This window comes from Microcebus murinus, chromosome 4 (genome assembly GCF_040939455.1).
Source record: "Microcebus murinus isolate Inina chromosome 4, M.murinus_Inina_mat1.0, whole genome shotgun sequence".
Classification (NCBI taxonomy): Eukaryota; Metazoa; Chordata; class Mammalia; order Primates; family Cheirogaleidae; genus Microcebus; species Microcebus murinus.
The window spans coordinates 21,739,704-21,760,368 of record NC_134107.1 but is presented as its reverse complement, the minus strand read 5'-3'; the positions used below and the strand labels follow the sequence as shown (position 1 = coordinate 21,760,368).

General features: G+C 43.7%; 1 protein-coding gene across 7 annotated transcripts in view; it reads right to left on the bottom strand.

The window, feature by feature from the left end:
* Positions 1-20,665, bottom strand: part of AMBRA1 (autophagy and beclin 1 regulator 1) — a 190,117-nt gene that overhangs the window by 8,759 nt on the left and 160,693 nt on the right. For all 7 annotated transcript variants that reach the window (XM_076001973.1, XM_076001974.1, XM_076001971.1 and 4 more), the window contains 2 exons: positions 7,492-7,631; positions 669-761 (listed from right to left, as the gene is read on the bottom strand). In XM_076001973.1, the coding sequence (XP_075858088.1) occupies positions 669-761; positions 7,492-7,631 (233 nt within the window). The remainder of the gene's footprint in view (positions 1-668; positions 762-7,491; positions 7,632-20,665) is intronic.

Sequence of the window (20,665 nt, the reverse complement as noted above, 5' to 3'; positions counted from 1 at the left end):
TCATTAGTGAATTCAGTGATAACAGGATCAGTACCAGATACCTACTCTCCAACTGGCCCCTGGAGAGGTTTTGTTCCTCTGCTGCAGCAACAGGGCAGCTTGGGCCCTAAGACCCTAGTCATTTGAGAGATCCACAGATTCTTCCTGGGCCACAAAACAGACTTCATGGGGCAGCACCTTTCTCTAGTGCCCTGTCTTTCCTCTTCATCTCAAGTGTGCCCAGACACCATGGCCAGAATAGGAGGGGGTCAGGGGGTGTTTTAAAGCAAGACCCTGAGAGCGGAGGTTTTGTTCTCAACTCTTAGCCATGGAAAGCTTTTCCAAATGAAACCATATGCAAAAGCTCAGTACATGAAAGAGATCTAAGATGAGCTGCTCTGGTTGAGAAGGGACCCAGAGTCCTGGAGCATAGTCTGAGGGTGCTGCTTGAGTGCCCACCAAAAGCAGGAAGGGGGTGATTGTCTGACCCATAGTCTCAGCTGCTCAGAAGGATCACTTGAGCCCAGAAGTTCAAAGTTACAGTGAGCTATGATTGTGTCTGTGTATAAATAGCCACTGAACTCCAGCCTGGGCAACACAGCAAGATCCCATCTCAGAAAAATAAATAAATAAAAGCAGGAGGAAGGGCCAGGCCCCAGCCAGCTGCTCCTCTCCTACTTCACACATACCCAGGCCGCTCGCTGCTCCTGCTGTTGGAATGGACAGTGAAGACAGTCTCGTTCAGCTGGTCCCAGTAGTACTCAACACCAGAGTTTAAGGCCCTAAAAATCAGTTGGAAAGGATGGAGAAGAGAAGGTGAAAGGCATTAGAGAGGGAATGATAAGAGCTCCTTACAATTCCTGGGCTTTGTGGACTGTGGCTTGGCAGCCCATCCTGGGGCTGGGTTGAGACCCAAAACTGTCTTTAGGGGGTCATGAAGATTCTGGGTATTAGGCTTTGCCGGAGGGAATACTTGCTTCTTTGAAGGAAAAGAGCCACAGCCAAACAAAAGTGCTCTTCCTTTCATTTCTCTGTACTACGCCCCTCCTGGCTCCTTTTAGAGGGCTGTTGGCCTATGGATTTAGGGTGATCCTTTGCAGACCATCCCTTTAAAAAGTAGTACAGCTGTCCCTCAGCATCACAGGGATTTTAGTTCTAAGACCTCCCGCCGATATCAAAATCCACAGATGCTCAAGTCCCTCATATAAAATAGCACACTACTGGCATATAACCTATGCACATCCTCCTGTGTACTTAAAAACATCTCTAGATTATTTATAATATCTAATACAATGTAAATGCTATGTGAATAGTTGTTATACTGTATTTGTACTTTTTTTACTGTATTTTAAAATTTGTATTATTTTTTGTTTTTGTTTTTTTTGAGACAGGTTCTTATTCTGTTGCCCAGGCTAGAGTGCAGTGGTGTCACCATAGCTCACTACAAACTCAAACTCCTGGGCTCTAGCGATCCTCCTGCCTCAGCATCCAGGGTAGCTGGGACTACAGGTGCTTGTTACCATGCCCAGCTAATTTTCTTTTTCTTCTTTTTTTTTTGGGTAGAGATGGGGTCTCACTATGTTTCTCAGGCTGGTCTCAAACTCCTGGCCTCAAGCAACTCCTCACGCCTTGGCCTCCCAAAGTGCTAGAATTATATGTACTGTTATGTTTTACTGCCCCCCTCCCCCAAATATTTTCCATTTGTGGTTGGCTGAATCCATGGATAGAGTTGTGGATACCAAGGGCCGACTGTATCTCCGTTCTCTTCTAACCACTCAGCTGTTTGGGCAGGGGTGGGGGTGTTTGGGAGTTGTCTGAGAACAGCACAGGAAATGGAGGGCAAAGGTGAGAGAAAGCTACCTTACATTAGGGAAGAAGCAAATGGCCAGAAATCAACAGCAGAGGCCTCCAAAAACAAAGTCATCACTGGATTTTTTGGTGAGCAAATCCTGGTTGCATTAGGCACTATGTGAAGCCAGCTGCCAGGAAGCCTCTGATTACAAACTTGTCAAGATTTATTGACAGGTTGCAATACCATGTAGGTCCCTGCCAATTCCTTCCTCTGTAGTTCTTGTTAGCCAGAGCTGGTTAGTGACAACAAACTGTTCACACCAAATCTATAACAAACCATGTACTGCCTGACCTGGAATTTTCCTTCCTATCTCAGAAAAGAGGCCACCAAAAGGCCCACTGTCTGAGCTGGGACTGTCAGCATGATGCTGGTGGGCAAAGGATCCCTTCAAATATTTTCTACCTGGGCAGCATGCATCATCAGCTCAGAGCCTTGGGTATTTCAAACATAACAGGGGCTATAGTTACTGTCTCAACGTGCTGTTCCACTCTCCCACCCTACCCCAATCTTTTCTGCTCCCCCAAAACAGGTCTAGTTCTAAGCCCTAATTTGTTCTACTTTCTGAGGTCAGAGAGGCTGACTAGAATGAGCTCATGGATTTGGTTTAAATGGTACGGTGCCAAAGAATAGAGTTGAAGACACCCTCTCTGACTACTTTGGCTCTTAGCCTTCAATACCCAATGCCACTGATTCCCATCTGTAAGCAAAAGAATGATCCCCACCATTTCCTTCCTTCTTGGGTCTTTGTGAGGGTAAATGAGTCAGTGTTTGCTCTAGTTTCTCCCTGGGAGCTAGACAAACACATAAAGGGAAGAAGAGTGGGAGGGTCAATCAGGGTTGGCCTTTTCAAATGGACTTGCTCCTAACACCTGGAAGCTGTGCTTCAGGGCTTGGCTCAACAAATTCCTCACTCCTGGGGCCTTCCTGGGTTCCCTGAATATACACCTAAGGGCCAACCTGCCGCCCTCAGGGGTCACAGTGCTCTTTCCACAGAACTGGCTCCAAACTTCCCAACTTCTAGGGAATGCTCTGTTTTAGAACATTCTTTTTCCATCTATAAATTATATGGCTGCAGAGGACTGCATCACACAGCTGTCTCTCTGGAGGACTGTTTCCAAGCAGACTGGTGTTTTACCCACTATCTCTGCAACATGGGAAAAAGCCAGCACCTGGCTCTTGTAGCCTCACCTGAAAGATGTAGTCTCTGTGGCAATACTGGCTCCCTTTGCTCAGAGGCATGCCTCCCTCTCCTGGGCAGCGATGCTTGCTTATAACTACCAGACTCAGTGGTGGTGCCCTCTGAAGGGACAGAACTGTGGCCCTGTCAGGACTCCCACAGGCTCAGCCTACTTCTCCTCTGCTGTGAATCCTTCAGTTCTGTCTTCTGAGCTGACTGAGAAGCAGTGGTCTTCCCAGCACTCCCCCCCCGCCCCACCCCCCCCACATAGGGCTGATCTGTGAAGCCGGGAGTAAGCACCCCTCACATCAATCTGGCACTGCACACCCACTATGGGTATGGGGGTGCTGGCTGAGGCATGGCACAGCCTGGGGAGAGTGCAGCACAGGAGAAAGGAGCACCTAACCGTGAGGAGGGGTGGGGTGACTGGGCTGCTGGCCCCGTGTGGCTCTGCATAGGGGCTGAGAGCCAGCTGTTTGTCTTCTCACCTTTCCTAAGAATTTCTTATCCTGGAGAGATGGAGTATTTTCTAAGGCCTTTGTCTACTGTCAAGTGGCGTTTTAGTATCACCAAGAGATGCCCAAGGAGCTCGTTTCCTGTGTCTTTGTGCTTAGAGAGACTGCTGAGGCTTAGACAATGGAGGAGAACTCAAGAGTAGGATGGAGAGAGCACAAAATGAGGTGCAGCTACCTGTTTTGGAGGGAGGGCTCTACTCTTGGCCCAGCTGGCTGGCCAGATCCTGTGTGCTTGGGAATAGGTGTGCTGGGGAGCTGTGTCACCCAGGGATAGGCAGCAAGCCTTAGGCAGCAAGCCTCAGGCAGCAGCCTATGAAAAACACAGCCACCCTGAGCCACTACTTCCTGTTGGGTCTCCCCATTCTATGCAGAGACCAATCATAGATGTTCAAAAGACATAAACGTGTTCACTTATCCTCTCTCATTTTCCAATTCATCAGTCACCTGAACCCTCTTAAATATCTAAACATAATCTAGAACTGCATTCTTTACCTGAGGCCTTCAAGAGTCATAAAATTATGTGTGCTTTCCTGTAGTATAATTTTATGTGAAAGTGAGTACACTGCTTTCATCAGAATTTTAAAGAGGTTTCTGAGGGAAAAAAAAGGTAGGAACCAGCCATAGGAAAGAGATCTAGATTGGAAAGTTAGAAAATCTAGTTCTGTCACTGGTTTGCTGGGAGGCCTTGGGTGATTCTTAACTTCTGCACCTGTAAATCATTCAGTTTTCCTTGCCTTAAAGGTGTACAGATACGAAGGTGACTCAGAATTGGAGAAGCTTTGAAGAACTTAGGACAAAGTTATACCCACATCAAATTTATATGGTATTCTTAAATTTCCAGTGCTAAGGCTTGAGGTATTTGCCAACCTACCCCAGGAGAAAAGCAACACCAAAAAAAGTTGGGCTAAATTAGTTTGCTCTCAGTCAGTACAGCTTGGTCTGTGACGGGACACTGTTTGATGTGTCTAATGCTAGTGACATCTTAGGGAAGAGGCTTGAGGGTAAGAGAGTTGCCCAGGCAGCCCAAGATGGCTCAGGCCTATAGAGACTCTGGGATGCTGAAAATGCCATATGGGGGAAAAGAGAAAACAGAGGCCAAGCCAGCTTCATTTTTGGCCGAGGTGACTGTGACTCACACCAAGTATGTAGGTTGGGGTTTCAGACATAAAATCCTTTGTGGGGCCACAACAAACTGGGTGTAGAGATTCTGCCTCTGTAAGTGCAGATCACTTTTGCAAGGGAGGGGCCTGGGGGTTTGGTTGAGACAAAGGTTAGTGTGGGAGTCACAGATAAAACAACAGTGCTGGGGGAGGAAGTCTCAGAGAAGCAGGGAAAGAAAGATCTGTAACTATAGTGTTGGTCAGAATTAAAGTATGGTCCAGAAATCTCCGCTAGTTTTGGGAAGGATGTCTGTTATAGGTTATTAAGTATGAAATGCGTGATTTTTCTTAAGTACTAAGTTTGATAGTTGATATCTCCAACACGTCACTTTGACACTTCTTATTTTTATTGTGACGTACTGAGGTACACTGATGGTTTGAGAAGTTCCATTCTGGTGATTTTAATCTTAAAAATGGGCCACATGGATGACCTGAGACCAAGGTGGATAATGATGAGCTGAAAACTGTGGTGGAAGCGAATCCATCTCAACCTATGTGTGAATTAGCATCAAGGTTTGATGTCACTATTCCAACAATATCAGACCATATGAAACAAATCGGCAAGGTAAAGAAGCTGTATTGATGAGTTCTGCATGAATTAAATGAGTGTCAGAAGAGATTATTTCGAAGCTTGCATTTCTTTGCTGTCTTGACATAAAGGCAAACAATGTCTATACTGTATCGTTACCCTTGATGAAAAATGGATTCTTTTTGACAACTGCAAGCATTTGGCACAATGGTTGGATAAAGATGAAGTGCTTGAAACACAGTCCAAAACCGAATATTCATGAAAACAACAAGCTACTGGTGTCTGTTTGGTGGTCCAGCACTGGTATTATCCACTACAGCTTCATGAAACCTGGTCAGTTGATTATAGTGATGTCTACTGCAGCCAATTGGAGGAAATGATGAGAATGCTTGGGATTAAGTAGCTGAGACTGGTCAATAGAGACAGGCCAATCCTCTTGGAAGACAATGCTTGACCACAAATCACACAAACAACACTGCTCAAACTACAGAGGCTGGCCTTGGAAACCTTCTGTTATCTAGTGTAGTCACCAGAACCTGCACCTACTGACTACCACTGCTTCCAGGCTTTGGACCACTTCTTGCAAGGAAAAATATTAAATTCTCAATGAGCCGTGGAAAATGCCTCCTGTGATTTCATTCCCACTCTTTCCAAGCTTCTTCGCTGCTGGCATAAATAAGCTACCATTAAGATGGCAAAAGTATGTGGATAGTTTAGATGAATATTTTGGTTAATTGTACTGCCTTTTGTTTGAGATACAATAAACGACACTTCTGATTCAAAATCGGACACTTCACAATTAATGACCTAATAGATTCCTCTTGTGAATTCCTAAGAGGAAGAGATAAGACAAATAGCCTCATGTGCTTAAAAGGAAAAGAAATGTTTCAGGACAGACTATGGGATATATATCCTGGGACTATGGACTCACAGGGGAAAGGCAGAAACCCAGTGCCTGGGCTAACAGTGGAAGAATAGTGAAAGAAGCAAGCTGTGTTCTGAAAGGCAAAAGGAAATGGTAAAAGATGTTCTCTGGACACTCTGAAGACAGTGAAAGATGCTCTCTGAAGCAAGTAGCTGGAAACCAAAGCAACCTCCCAGCTCCAAGAGGAGCCATCTAGGTCAGGCTTAGACAGTAGTCTCTCTTTGGGAGGGGCTCTAAAAATTCATGATGGAATGCAAAAGCTGTCCTTTGAACCAGGTTTTCTTCTTCCTGGGCCATTGAGCTAACTCTGCTGACAAGGGCTCAATCACAAGTCCCCCTCAGGCTGCATAAACGGACCCAAATACACAGTCTAGGAGAAAACACCAAGGGCCCCATCCAAAGGCAACAGGAACACTGCCAATAGCCAGAGGCCCTACCACATCTGTCACACTACTCTCTGTGAACACTCTGGGAGAAGACTCTGCACCAAGTGCAGGACAGCATTAGGACAGCCTGGAGGCAGAAGTGGCATTTAGACGGCTGGAACCCTGCAGCGTCCCACGCAGCAATCAGTCTGATTTGCAATGAAGCACAGAGCTTCACACTCCCCACCTGGCTGGGTCTGGAAAACTGATGACAAACCTGGCTGACTCCCAGGGTCCTGAGTGAACGGATGCCTGGATAGACATCTATCCTCCAAAAAACCAGTGAAAGGGAGGGTCATTAGGACATAAGACAAGAGAAATGTTTTGACTTCTTTTGCCCTCCTACTCCCAACTTCAAGATCAGATAATAATCACTTGCACTTTTAATCTGCTTTCACTATTATGAGCTAGAGCTTCAAGCAGAAAGGAAAATAGGCAGGACACAGAGAAAGGCTGTAGAGATCAGTAGCTTGACAAATTAGGGTTTTAACCATACTCTATTTCCAATTTTATTTCTTAAGTTAATGTCTATGGCATTTACACAAATCCAAGACCACCTGTTGAATTTTTCAAAAAGGATTTAAAAAAAAGTATCTTTGATATCTACGCTTTTGCCTGTAGGGAGACTTTAGTATCACTAGGACACCAGAGAAGGAGGGAAAACAAAGAAAAAAAAATACTGCCTTAGATTCAAGAAGACAACCACTAAACCAATCTTTTGGTGATATCTAGAATGGGGGCTAACCCTACCAGCCACTGCAGGAAGAGGGCCCTTTAAGGAGTGGCACTGAGAATGAGGCAGGCTCTATCAGGATTTAAATTTCCCATCTAAAAGACCCCACCTGGCTGGCCAGGTCTATTGGTGAATGCTGATTACTCCAGTCCTCTGCCCAGATGACCCCTCACTCCCCACACCTTGAACCACTTACTCTGGTCGGCAGATCACCAGGTCTCCTTTGTTGGTACCATAGGCGAGGCCGAGCCCTGGCTCAGGTAGCCAACGGGCAGAGTTGATGCTGACATGTCTCCGCTGGTCAGCAGGCATAGGGTAAAGGACGTTGAAAACTCTCTGGATGAAGGAGAAAGAGGGAAGAAAAGAGAATGAGAGGAGAAAGTTTTGTTATCAAGAATAATAAGTACCAGGAAGAAACAAATTAACCACAGGGAGGGAAGGAAGTGGAATGACTTTTTTTTTTCTTCTGAGTCTTGCTCTGCCTCCCCAGGTAGAGTGCAGTGGCATCATCGTAGCTCACAGAACCACAAACTCCTGGGCTCAAGCAATCCTCCTCCTTCAGCCTCCTGAGTAGCTGGGACTATAGGCACCTGCCACAATGCGGGCTAATTTTTCTATTTTTTTCTTTTAGTAGAGATGGTGTCTCACTCTTGCTCAGGCTGGTCTCGAACTCCTGACCTCAATCAATCCTCCCACCTCAGGCTTCCAAAGTACTAGGATTATAGGTGTGTGCCACCTCAGCTCGCCTCAGAATGACTCTTAACTCAGAGAACTTTGGGTAGCAGGAGAGTGGGACCCTCTTATTTTTGGTGAGAGCTAGGTCTCTTTCAAGAAATACTAGGGAGCATACTTGATGTGATCTCCTTTGAGCCTTTTAGCACATCTGAGTTTGTTGCTTTTAACTTCACTCCCGGGAAAGCCCATCAAGCCTACTTACGCTGAGGGGACTGCCCATGACTTTTCTCTGAACAGACCAACCGGTGAGAGTCAACCTTGGCTGGTAGTCCCGTTACTATGGGAATCACCGTGCTCTCACAGCAATGGGGAATTAGAGGTGATAGGGGGGCGGGAGGGGGTGATAACAGAGAACATTCTTAATTCATCTAATTAAAAGCAATGTTAAAACTGCTATTGTTAAGGAAACCTAAAAGGTGCATTAAGATGGAAAGAGCAGGGTAGAGGGGAATCTTGAACACTGAGGTACACGATTTCTTTCTAGCTCATATACATATCACCATTAAATAGGTCAGTTCCCTTTCTCAAAGAGAAAGTCTCTTAAAACAAAGAAAGAAAGAAAAAAAACAGAATAAAAGACAAAGGGGGAAAAAAACAACAACAAAAAGCAAGCTTCTCCTTTCAATACTGTATGTCTTTCCAAGCTAATATTTTCTTAGTTGTGTCTAGAGTTTGGGCTGAAGGTAAAAGATGGCCTCATAGTCTCTGTGGCCACTGACTTACAAGGTGCTGTAGAAGCAACAATGATCAGAGATAGGGCCAGGCCAGTGGAAAAATAAAAAACTTGAGTTTCAGTCCTAATGCCACCATGTAACAATGTCTCTAGATCTAGGCTCAGAAAGACTATATACATTCAAATAATTTGAGAAATAATTTAAGAAATTATTTCTCAAATAATTTGAGAAATTAAAACAGATTATGTATATAAAATCTCTGGTATGGCACAAGCTCAAAAATGGTAACTGCTACTATTGTTACCAGGAACCTGCATCTGGGGCTTCAAAAAAGGTCATTAGGGGCCAGGTGCCATGGCTCACGCCTGTAATCCTAGCTCTCTGGGAGGCCAAGGCGGGCGGATTGCTCGAGGTCAGGAGTTCAAAACCAGCCTGAGCAAGGGCAAGACCCCGTCTCTACTATAAATAGAAATAAATTAATTGGCCAACTAATATATATAGAAAAAATTAGCTGGGCATGGTGGCACATGCCTGTAGTCCCAGCTACTCGGGAGGCTGAGGCAGTAGGATCGCTTGAGCCCAGGAGTTTGAGGTTGCTGTGAGCTAGGCTGACACCACGGCACGCACTCTAGCCTGGACAACAAAGCAAGACTCTGTCTCAAAAAAAAAAAAAGGTCATTAGGGACTATGAAAAGGACATGAAGGCGAGAATCTATAAAGTAGAGTTTATTTCCTTTCTAAGCTTCCTCAGCTTTTAATCCATAAAATATGGATGAACGTCATCTGCCTTTACCTGCCCCTAGGGCTGATGGAGGGAAAAGAAAAGAGAAAACAAATTAGAGCATGATTTATAAAGTATTGTTCATAAAATAAATTTAGGGTGGTAAAATAATAATTATTTTTAATTATACAGATGATGAGAAAGAGAGAGAAGAAAGGAAAGAAAGAAAGAAAGAAAGAAAGAAAGAAAGAAAGAAAGAAAGAAAGAAAGAAAGAAAGAAAGAAAGAAAGAATTGAGCTTGAGGTAAGGGTCTACTCTATGCAACCCAAGTGATAAGAAGCCCCAGACTGACGGGTGCTGTGGCTCACACCTGTAATCCTAGCACTCTGGGAGGCCGAGGCGGGCGGATTGCTCGAGGTCAGGAGTTCGAAACCAGCCTGAGCAAGAGCGAGACCCCGTCTCCATTATAAATAGAAAGAAATTAATTGGCCAACTAATATATATAGAAACAATTAACCAGGCATGGTGGTGCATGCCTGTAGTCCCAGCTACTCGGGAGACTGAGGCAGAAGGATTGCTTGAGCCCAGGAGTCTGAGGTTGCTGTGAGCTAGGCTGACGCCATGGCACTCACTCTAGCCTGGGCAACAAAGCAAGACTCTATCTCAAAAAAAAAAAAGCCCCAAATTTGAAATCACGTGTTCATGTGCCGTGGGTATCTATCTGAAAGGCCTTGACCTGGACAGCCTCTAGAATGTAGAAGACAGCAGCATGTGTACTCAATATTCTGAAACACACAGAGAATCCTGTTATGAGTAACACTCCAGGTGTTGTGGTGCCTGGATAGCTATTGGCACCCTTCCAGAATGGCCTTGACACAGTCCCAAGGTTAAATGGACTTTTACAGACATGGAATTGACTCAGGTTGGAGGCACAGGAAAGCTTGCCCCGTGGCCACTGCAAAAAGAAGTTCCTATGCCCTCCTGTAGGACTCAACTCTAAATGTAAGGAATTAGCTATGGTTCCTTAAATTTTAAATAAAAGAGAGCCCAATTAAATTAATGAATTTGTATCCTAGTCATCTAGAACACAGCTGCTTTTTTTTTTTTTTTTTTTTTTTTGAGACAGAGTCTCACTTTGTTCCCCAGGCTAGAGTGAGTGCCATGGTGTCAGCCTAGCTCACAGCAACCTCAAACTCCTGGGCTCAAGCCATCCTCCTGCCTCAGCCTCCCGAGTAGCTGGGACTACAGGCATGTGCCACCATGCCCAGCTAGTTTTTTTTATATATATTAGTTGGGCAATTAATTTCTTTCTATTTATAGTAGAGATGGGGTCTCACTCTTGCTCAGGCTGGTTTTGAACTCCTGACCTCAAGCAATCCGTCCGCCTCGGCCTCCCAGAGTGCTAGGATTACAGGCGTGAGCCACCACGCCTGGCCGAACACAGCTGCTTGACCTCCAGATCACCTCCTTGCATATATATAGTTGGCAGGAGCCCTGAACAAATTAATGGCTATTACTCTCCACTAAACCTCTCTGGCTGACCATCTATGGAGATGGGACTACCACTCTCTTTCCTTTGCACCTAATCAACACTTTTTCTTTAAATCAAGGGATAGAGTGTGGTGCCTTTATTCTTTCTCAAAGAGGCATTCACCTTTCCAGAAGATAACCAGTGGTTTTGGTCCAACCTATAGGCTATATAGTTAAATATAACTTGGCATTTACCCTTTCTTTGAGACAGAGTCTCATTCTGTTGCCCGACCTAGAATGCCGTGGCATCAGCCTAGCTCGCAGCAACCTCAAACTCCTGGGCTCAAGCAATCCTGCTGCCTCAGCCTTCTGACTAGCTAGAACTACAGGCATGTGCCACCATGCCCAGCTAATTTTTTCTATATATATATTTCTAGTTGGCCAATTAATTTCTATTTTTTTTTTTTTTTTTTTTTTAGTAGAAATGGGGGTCTCGCTCTTGCTCAGGCTGGTGTTGAACTCCTGACCTTGAGCGATACTCCTGCCTCGGCCTCCCAGAGTGTTAGGATTACAGGCGTGAGCCACCACGCCCTGCCTTAACTTTTAACACTAAAAGGGCAATGTGGTTGTAGCTGGGCTCACTTAATCTGTTTAATGTTCCTTCTCCCAAAGGTCAGATGGTGTAAGTAGGGTACACCCAGAGTTAAGGAGGGATGAGTGTTACTTTCAGTGGGTGGGATGAGGGAAGTCTGTGGCAGCTTTATATGGGCCTCACAACAGAGTCTCCCCTAAAATCACAATGCTTTATAATTGTAGGGAATGGTGCCAAAGGGCCAGGTAGATAATTGCCTTGCAAGAGGAGGAGAATAAGGTTTTAGGAATCAGATGCTTAAGGGTTATGATGAGTTTTTTGATGGGAGTCTCAAAGAAAACAATAAAAGAACCCTTTTCTAGAAATGTTACAGACCAAGAAAGAAGCATACAAGCCTCTCAAATATCACAAGTTTACGTTTTATTGTCTGTTGTTGCAGAGAGATTAATAAGCAAATACTATCAATTTGCTTCTTAGTACAGGAAATTGCTTTTGGGATATAACCTTCAAGAGGCCAATATGACAGATGTATCCAGCTTAGGAGAGACAAGGTCACAGAGGGATTGGAAAAAGTAATTAAAGGTTGAGACCCCCAAACCTTGCTGACCTCACTAGCCACTTCACAACTCCTGTGGTTACAGGAGTCATGGGGCAATCTGTCTTTTGGCTACAGTTCCCCTCTCAGGCCCAAGTCCTTCACCAGTGCTGAAAGGGCAGCTTTCAAGTGTCCATCTCCTCCAATGTTTGGGTATTAGGCTAAATCCTGCTTTGTGGCAGGAAACCAGAAAATGCCACATGAAGATCAGCAGCCTCCAGGATCCCTGATAAGCACTTGCCTGCATATCACACTCTAATGTGGGGGCGGGGGGAGAGATGAGAGCACAGAGGGTGCAGGATGGGTAGAAATCAGTGATTCGTAGATCCTGAGAGGTCATCTGGTCCAATTCTCCACATTTCACAAATGCCTGAATTTAAAGGACTCTTGAGCAGTGAGAATCTGGCCCAGTTTGAAAAGCACCCAGAGATGTAGTTTCCACTCCTTCCTTAGGCCAAAGTTGAATAGCTCTCAATATACTTCACAGAGGGGAAACACCTCTCACAATTAGCCATAAAGATTAGAGACTATCTGGGCCACAAGTTTCCCAATATTGACAGATGGTTAGGTAGCTCTGGCTACTCCAAACCAATTTATGGTTTCAGCCATTAGTCTTTCCAACCCAGAGACTGGGTGAGCTGTGAGTCTCCTTCCAGATTTTGATGGGGGCTATCTCTGTACACTACAAAGTTCATCAGTACTGACAATAAAGAAGAACTGAGATAGTGTAAAAGACGGTTCTGGTCTTCACTTAAAGGTATCTCAGGCTGGGCGTGGTGACTCACACCTGTAATCCTAGTACTCTGGGAGGCCGAGGCAGCCGGATTGCTCGAGGTCAGGAGTTCGAGACCAGCCTGAGCAAGAGCGAGACCCCGTCTCTACTATAAATAGAAAGAAATTAATTGACCAACTAACATATATATAGAAAAAATTAGCCGGATATGGTGGTGCATGCCTGTAGTCCCAGCTACTCGGGAGGCTGAGGCAGAAGGATTGCTTGAGCCCAGGAGTTTGAGGTTGCTGTGAGCTAGGCTGACGCCATGGCACTCACTCTAGCCTGGGCAACAAAGCGAGACTCTGTCTCAAAAAAAAAAAGGTATCCCAAATATATCTCAGGTAAGGGTTTCCTTAACACTAGTTAGGTGCTCCAAGGCTCCCAGATGTAAAGGACAAAGCTGGGTAGTCTGCTGAACACCACCCATTCCTTCTCTCTGACAAAAGCAACATACCATGAAGCTACAACATCAAATTCTGTTATTCTGGAGGAGGATTATCAGGACCGAGGGATCCTTTGCAGTGCTGAACACAAAACCCAACTGCTGATTCACGTTTGAGGAGTCCTGGTTTCACCTGTCTCAGCTGCAGCTCTTCCCTGGTATATGACAAATGCTGACAGCACCCCCCAAGTAGATTGTTCTCATTTCTGTCTAACATCTATGAAGGGAAATGGAATCAATATGCTAGAAGGAACAATTTTCTTAGAGTTAGTGCAGCCTCAGCACATCAATAGGGAATGAGTCAGGTCGCCAAGAGCTTTATGGTTCTGAGGGAGTAGAAGAAGATAATGATTCCTTCGCTTCTGGGGCCCAAGACAATCTCTTGTATCACCCGCCTCTCCATCCCTCAAATTCTAACTAATAGAAGTAGGAGCAAAAGATAACAGTTTCCAGATCAAAATTAAAGCAGTCTTGTTTCTTGTTCAAAGATACACAGGAAAAGAATGAGAGGGAGCCACAGAAGGTCAGTGGGAACCCTTTTAAAATCTGGAGGAAAAAGGTACTGCAACCCTCAGTAAGATGGTTTGTTTTTCCCTACTGCATTCCAATAAAGCTCCAACCATTAGTCTAAGCAGCAAACTGTACTGTTCAGATCAGCCCAGATAAGAAGCTAAAAGAAAAAACTCTGTGGTTATTTTGTTTACATTTGGGAATCTCATCATCTGTGAAGTGGTTGCCAGAGGTCAAATGCAGTTGGCAGACTAGACTGCCTTTAACTAAGACAATAAAAGCTGGTTAGAAGAAGGGGACAACTGGAAACTGAGGCTGGAAGGGCCATGGGAGAAGGTGAAAGCCAAGGGGGCTCTGAGGAATAAAGGAACTGCAAGGAGGAGAAATGCCCTCTGGGTAACGATGGGAATTAAGGGAGGCTTTAAGCTTTTGGCAAGGGTGACTAAAGAGAATCAACTCTCTGAGAAGAGGGACAAAAAAATCAATGGAAAACCAATGCTAAGAGACAGCTGACCTTTCCACTGGAAATAGATGGCTACACATCTTGTCACAGGCTGAGAAATGCATGTGTCATAGAGTAGGCAGGGGGAGAGACACTATGGCTGTCTTTTCTTCTTTTGAGCTGTTCATCTGCGCTTGGTATTACTGGAATCTCTTCAATGCTAGGAAAATGTGATTATTTTTAAAATCTTTAATTTCTTTTATTGTATCCAAGCCTTCTTTATATTCTATGTTAAGGTTTAGTACTCATAGAATGTTGATGCAATTTTTAAAGTGATTATTATAAAACAAGAATACCAAGTCATCTAACGCTCCTCCACTTTCATTCAGATGAAACTGGAATAAATCCCCCTACTAGTCTAAACCAAAGCTCCCCCAGCAGAAAAGAAGAACAAACAGCTCCTAAAAACAAAACAAAACAAAACAAAAACAAAACTCTTTGGAATTTGTTACCCTTTGCTGCTACTGACAGTGTGCTTGCCTTCAAGGCATTTCTAGTTAACCTCCTGTGATCTGTTCAGTCTTGTAAACTTTGTTTTATTCATTTGTTCCTCAAGAAGATCTCAAGGACAGTCAGAAGACAAGCATTTTATTTTTCAATTGGCCTGATGCTTTCCAAAGGCCATTTCTGGCCACTAGCATCAAAGCACAGAGATTACTTCAGCTGAGGGATCTACTTCTGTGCTAAATGAAATACTGAGGCACTCACTGCTTCTGGAACTCCCAGAAATTAAAATAATTACTTCCTCCTGTTCACACATTGCTGAGCCAAACACAAGTTCTTGAACTTCCTCAGCTTTCTAAATCATAAAGGAAATGTTCTAATGAGTTCTAGAGATTCACCCTTCGATAAGGATTCTTTCTATATATTTCACTTGATCCATATTTTTTTGGAAGAAGTATTTCTCTGTTCATGACAGGGGTTACATTACATACTTTCAGCTTCTACAAATGCAAGAATTGGTTTTCCAGTCTATTCTTGAACAGACAATGTTTTGTCTTTACTTTGGAAACTATCTACCGGGAACCTCTCATGTCTCAGTGCTGAGAAGAGAACCCTGAGAAACTCACTGTTACTGGCAAGAAGCGTGGAAATGGGTAAAACATTTCCTTATTTTCAGAAGGATTTTCTCACTAGTACTTTCATAAAATTACAGTTTACTGAGTAATGTGCTAGGCACAGTGATGGTGGTGGTGAGTAGGGTGTATGTGCAAGTGTGTGCAGGGAAACACGAGGCACACGATTCTCAAGTAACACACACTTGTGAAACAAATGCCGAGTGGCTCCTGCAGCTGAGCACAGTGAAGGCCGGGGCCGCAGCAGTGAAAAGAGCAGTCAGGAAGCTCAGTGTCTAACACTGTAAGGCAGGGACCATGTCCATTTTGTTCACTGCCATATTCCCAGACCAATCGCAGGGACTCCATAGAATTTTCTTGAGTGAAAAGAATAAAATGCAGTACAGACTGCACTCTACTAAGAAGCCATGGAGGAAAGAAACTGTCAGGGTTGGGTGAATCTGTCATGGAAAAATTCGCCTAAATGAATGGCTCTGACTGCAGTTCTAACGTTATTTTTAATTTTTTATCTTGCCCCCTCCCTTCTATGACAAATCACATCAGAGACACCTCTGACTTCTCCCATACCCCCTCCCCCTTTTCCTACAATGTTCTGAAGAAAAGAACTTTTTGAGGATAGATGCTTTGTACCACGTCTCAGAAGTCAACTTTAAGATAATTGCAGCGGAAGCAGCTTTTAATCAACTGACAGGCAGCTTTAAGAAAATTAATGAGGACAAAATCTTAGGAAGGAGTAAATCATTTCTGACAACAAAGCTGTCTCTCTTTTATCCCAATCTCCCCTTGAAGAAATAGTACCCCTTCCAGGATACAAAAATAAAATATCTTTATTTTTGGTATTTGCTAGCTCTAAGGCCAGACAAGATTAAGACAAGGCTCAGTTTCCTTATATTTCTAGAGAGTACTCTGGACTGAACTAGAGTTCTAGGTCACCTTTGAAAATCAAACTTAGAATGTAGGGAAGGACAGATGATTAGGATTATATCACAAGTTCAATTCAAGGGCAGAAAAGGAGTCACAGTAAAGATTATATATTGAATAATAAAGCTAGGACAGGTCAAAAGAGCCTATATATGTGAAGTTATATATTAATAAATGCTGATCAATTTTGATAGCACTGGGCATCCACTCTGACCCAGGCTTTAAGCTACAATTTTAATTACAACTAATTTGAGTACCAAGCCTTTTCTATGGTTCATTTTAATGAACTTATAATGGCTATGAAATGGTATAAAAGAAAGCAAGCCACCTATGTTTCTTTATAGCCAAGGTGACAATAAGATAGTTACTAATGGGTATCATATCAGATACCTCCCATTCAAGGATAGCAGTGAGTTGAATGTTGGGAAAAGGAACTCAAGAAATACTCCTTCAGATGAGGAAAGGCCAGGAGAGGAAGACAGTGATACTGCTGCTCATTCTTTAAGCCAAAAGCATTCTGTATCCTAGCACATAGGTAAACAGGCATAGGCTTTCAGGTAAAAGCCCAAGCAAAGTCAACTGTGGGCAGGTAAGAATTTTAACCAAAACTGGAAAAAGGCCTCATAGCATTAGCCCTCAAGGTAGCATCACTAGGATGCTAGCATGATCCAGAAAATTTTAGGGTATGAAGTACTCATCAATTTCTCAATTGCCTGCAAATATCTGAAAGATCTGGTTACTAGGAGCCATAGAAGTAAACCAAATGATGTTTCAGAGACAGTAAGAGATAGGGTAAGAGCAAAAGAGAAAAGGACAAAGCTATATTCACAAATGAGGTCTAACTGGAATCGCTGTGCAATCAGTGGTTAGTTTTCAATCTTACGAGATACAGAGTCATGTGGACAGCTTGTTAAAACATGCATGGCTGGGTCCAACCCCTAGAGTTTCTGATTCAGTAGGACTGAAGTGGGGCTGAAAATCTGCAATTCTTTGTGTGTGTGTTTTATCTGTTTAAAGATGAGGTATCACTCTGTCACCCAGGCTTAAGTGTAGTAGCACAATCATAGCCTTGAACTCCTGGCCTCAAGCGATGCTCCTGCCTCAGCCTCCCAAAGTGCTGGGATTTCAGGCATCAGCCACCATACCTGGCCAGAATTTGCATTTCTAATAATTTCCCTGGTAGTGCTCATGTGGTCCCCTGGGACCATACATTGAGAATTACTGTCCAGTCAGATCTGCGTGGGTTCTCTGACCTGTTGAGGACGAAGGTGCTATTGGTAGAGCTCTAGAGGGAGAAGGAATATACAGGGACAATCCATCATTGAACAGCAGAACGCTTAGGATCAAGAAGGAAAAAGAGAAGGGGGAGGGAAGGGGGAGAAGAAGAAAGAGAGGCAGAGAGATGGCTACTCTCTTTTCAACATGCCCTCCAAACTATTGATCATCTGGGTAACAGTCACTTAACCCTTAAATACAGTTTCACCACATAGCCACAAAGAAAAAGCTTTTAATAAAATTGACCCTTATGTACTTGAGGCTCTCCTTTAAGGAGCACAATATCATTCCAAGGAGAAAGGGGAAATAAACTGCTTTGTGTCCTAGAGCTTCCTCCCCTACCCAAGTCAAGTGAAGGTGTCCTTATTCATCACTTCTACCAATAAAAAGAAAAGCAAACCAGCAAACAAGTTCCTAGTGCCTTTAGGATCTGCAGGGATTATGCAATGAGGGTTCTTTTTAGTTCTTATTAAACCACTTATATGCCTACACTCCCCCACCTCTTGGGGAGGGGGGAAGGTATACATCTGTTAATTCCTGTGTTGAAAGCACTAATCCTTGTTCTTGCTTTCTAGTTCAAAATGCCCTAGCATCACTCCCATGTCCCCAGCCTCCATGGCTGGATTTTGTCCCCATTCCTAAGTAAAATAGCACTTACTGTGATACAAACTGGAAGAACAGTTTGGTATATGACTATTTCTGGTTTCATTAGCAATTTTGTATTTTTGTTATTATGCTTTCACTTGGTTACAACCAAAGTTATTATAATATGCAAGTTGCCACTATTTTAGAAAATTAATTGCAGTTTTCTGTTACAATATTGTGCCTTGTTCCAATTAGAAAATGAAAGCTGAGAGGGAACACAGGCAGTTTAGTGCTTTGAGAATTCAGCAAAACTTCAACTCAGCAGTCTCTAAAAGCCTAACTTAAAAACAAAACAAAAATTAACAAAAAGCCCTCACTGGCTCAAGTAAAAAAGAGTCAGACAGAAAATAAGACTGAGTCATAGAGAGTGGCATATCCAGTCTGGAGGAATCTCAAATGGACAGAGGGAAGGGAGAGATAAAATCTGTGCTCCATCTTATTTTTCCTGATTGCTAATCATTAAAACTGGGAGGTCTAAGGACTTAAGCAGAGAAAGGAAAGAGCAAAAGGACCCTAGATCCTAGAAATAAGGACAAAATTTAAAATGACTCAACAAGGGGGAAGAAAAGACTCCAGCACATATATTATAGATATTCAAGGGAGAAACCTGGAAAGCAGCAACAGCTGAGAAAAGATGGGAGGTGAAGCACAGACAGCCAAAAAGCTGAGTTTGGTAGGAAATAGGACACAAACATCACTGTGCCTGCAACAAAATTAGCAAAGAATCAAAGCACCACACATAAAACCACAATGGCAAGTAAATCTTAGACTGCCTCGCTGATGAGGCTGAGGACAGAAACCTAAAATGAAGGAAAGAAGACATTAAGAAGAGCAGTTCTCAAACTCAAGTGTGTGTCACAATCATCTGGAAAGCTGGTTTTAAAAATACAGATCCGAGGTTTCTCTGACTCCCATTCTTGTTTGGATTTTAGGTATTAAGTGGGTCTGTATTTTAACAAGGACCCAATGTAGTTCTAACACAGATTGTCCAAGAACCATGGTTTGAGAAGCACTGATCCAGATGTCTAAAGAACTGCTTAGAATAAGTGTGCCAAGGCTAATAGCAATTAGCAATTCATTTTCAGAAGAGTTTTCATATGGGACTGTGTAAGAGATCATCTCTTGGGAGAGATGTCACTTAGTGGGAATTAAAATAAATCAATGCTCTGGAGGATGTTCTCCTGGGAATGTCTGTTGGCCCAAAAAGTTCACCTCTCTGAACATTACCACAGTGAATTCCAAGAGGTAACAACATAGAGAAGGGGAATTCTGGGTAGAGAAGCTCCAGGACAATCCCATGACCTACAAAAGCATTCCTTAAAGGCCAGGGCCTGGCATTAAGATGGAGACACCTACCCATACTTACCTGTGCAAAGAAGGAGATGCTCTACTGTCCCATTAAACCCTCGTACCCTGTTCTCAGAAAAAATTTCACTTCTTGCCTTAAATAGTGAGACACCACAGCTATTTAAAAAAGCTGGTGTCTTCTCTTCCACCAATGTCTGAATTCAGGGACATATGCTGAGTGATTTGGTACCTTTGGACGTAAGGGGCTACGAAGACCTGGAAAACCAGAAACTTTTCTGTAGCATGGGGTTAAAGTCAGACTGGATGCCTTGATCCTGTCTCTTGACTGAGAGGAACACTTCCCAAATGGGAACTTTCCAGTTACTTCAGCTCCCTCTCCTAGTGGTAGATGGTACCTATTGAGAATCAAAAAGGCTCAACGGGAGGCCTCAGAAACAGCTCTTGTCAAGAGGCACACAGTGGCTGGCTAGTTTCCCTGAGCCCCTTAGCAGGACAGCCACAGACTAACTGGATTACCACATTGTCTTAGCGGAGTTCTCCAAATACATTTCATGAGCTACCGGCCCCACATGTGACAACAGATCCCATCATCCTGGCTTCCACTTTGAAGCTGTTTGCCCTTAGCCAGATGCTTCTGGCTACTTACAGAAAACAAGAACCTTGCTAGGATGGAAGACTAGCAGGCTGTTGGGCAAGATTACAGAAGAGGCTAGAGATGTCCATTAGAGTTACCAAAATCTGATCCTCTCTCTCTTTTTTTTTTTTGAGACAGAGTCTCGCTTTGTTGTCCAGGCTAGAGTGAGTGCCGTGGCGTCAGCCTAGCTCACAGCAACCTCAAACTCCTGGGCTCGAGTGATCCTACTGCCTCAGCCTCCCAGGTAGCTGGGACTACAGGCATGCGCCACCATGCCCGGCTAATTTTTTTTATATATATATCAGTTGGCCAATTAATTTCTTTCTATTTTATAGTAGAGACGGGGTCCTCTCTCTCAATGATTATAAAAATCATTCCTCAATCAAGCATGAAGGGACAGATGTTGGGGCAAGGATTCTAGGTGGTGAAAAGGAAAGCCCAGGTGCTTTCACCAGCCAAGTCTGCCTAAAAGCAAAAGAAGAATATTTAAATAAA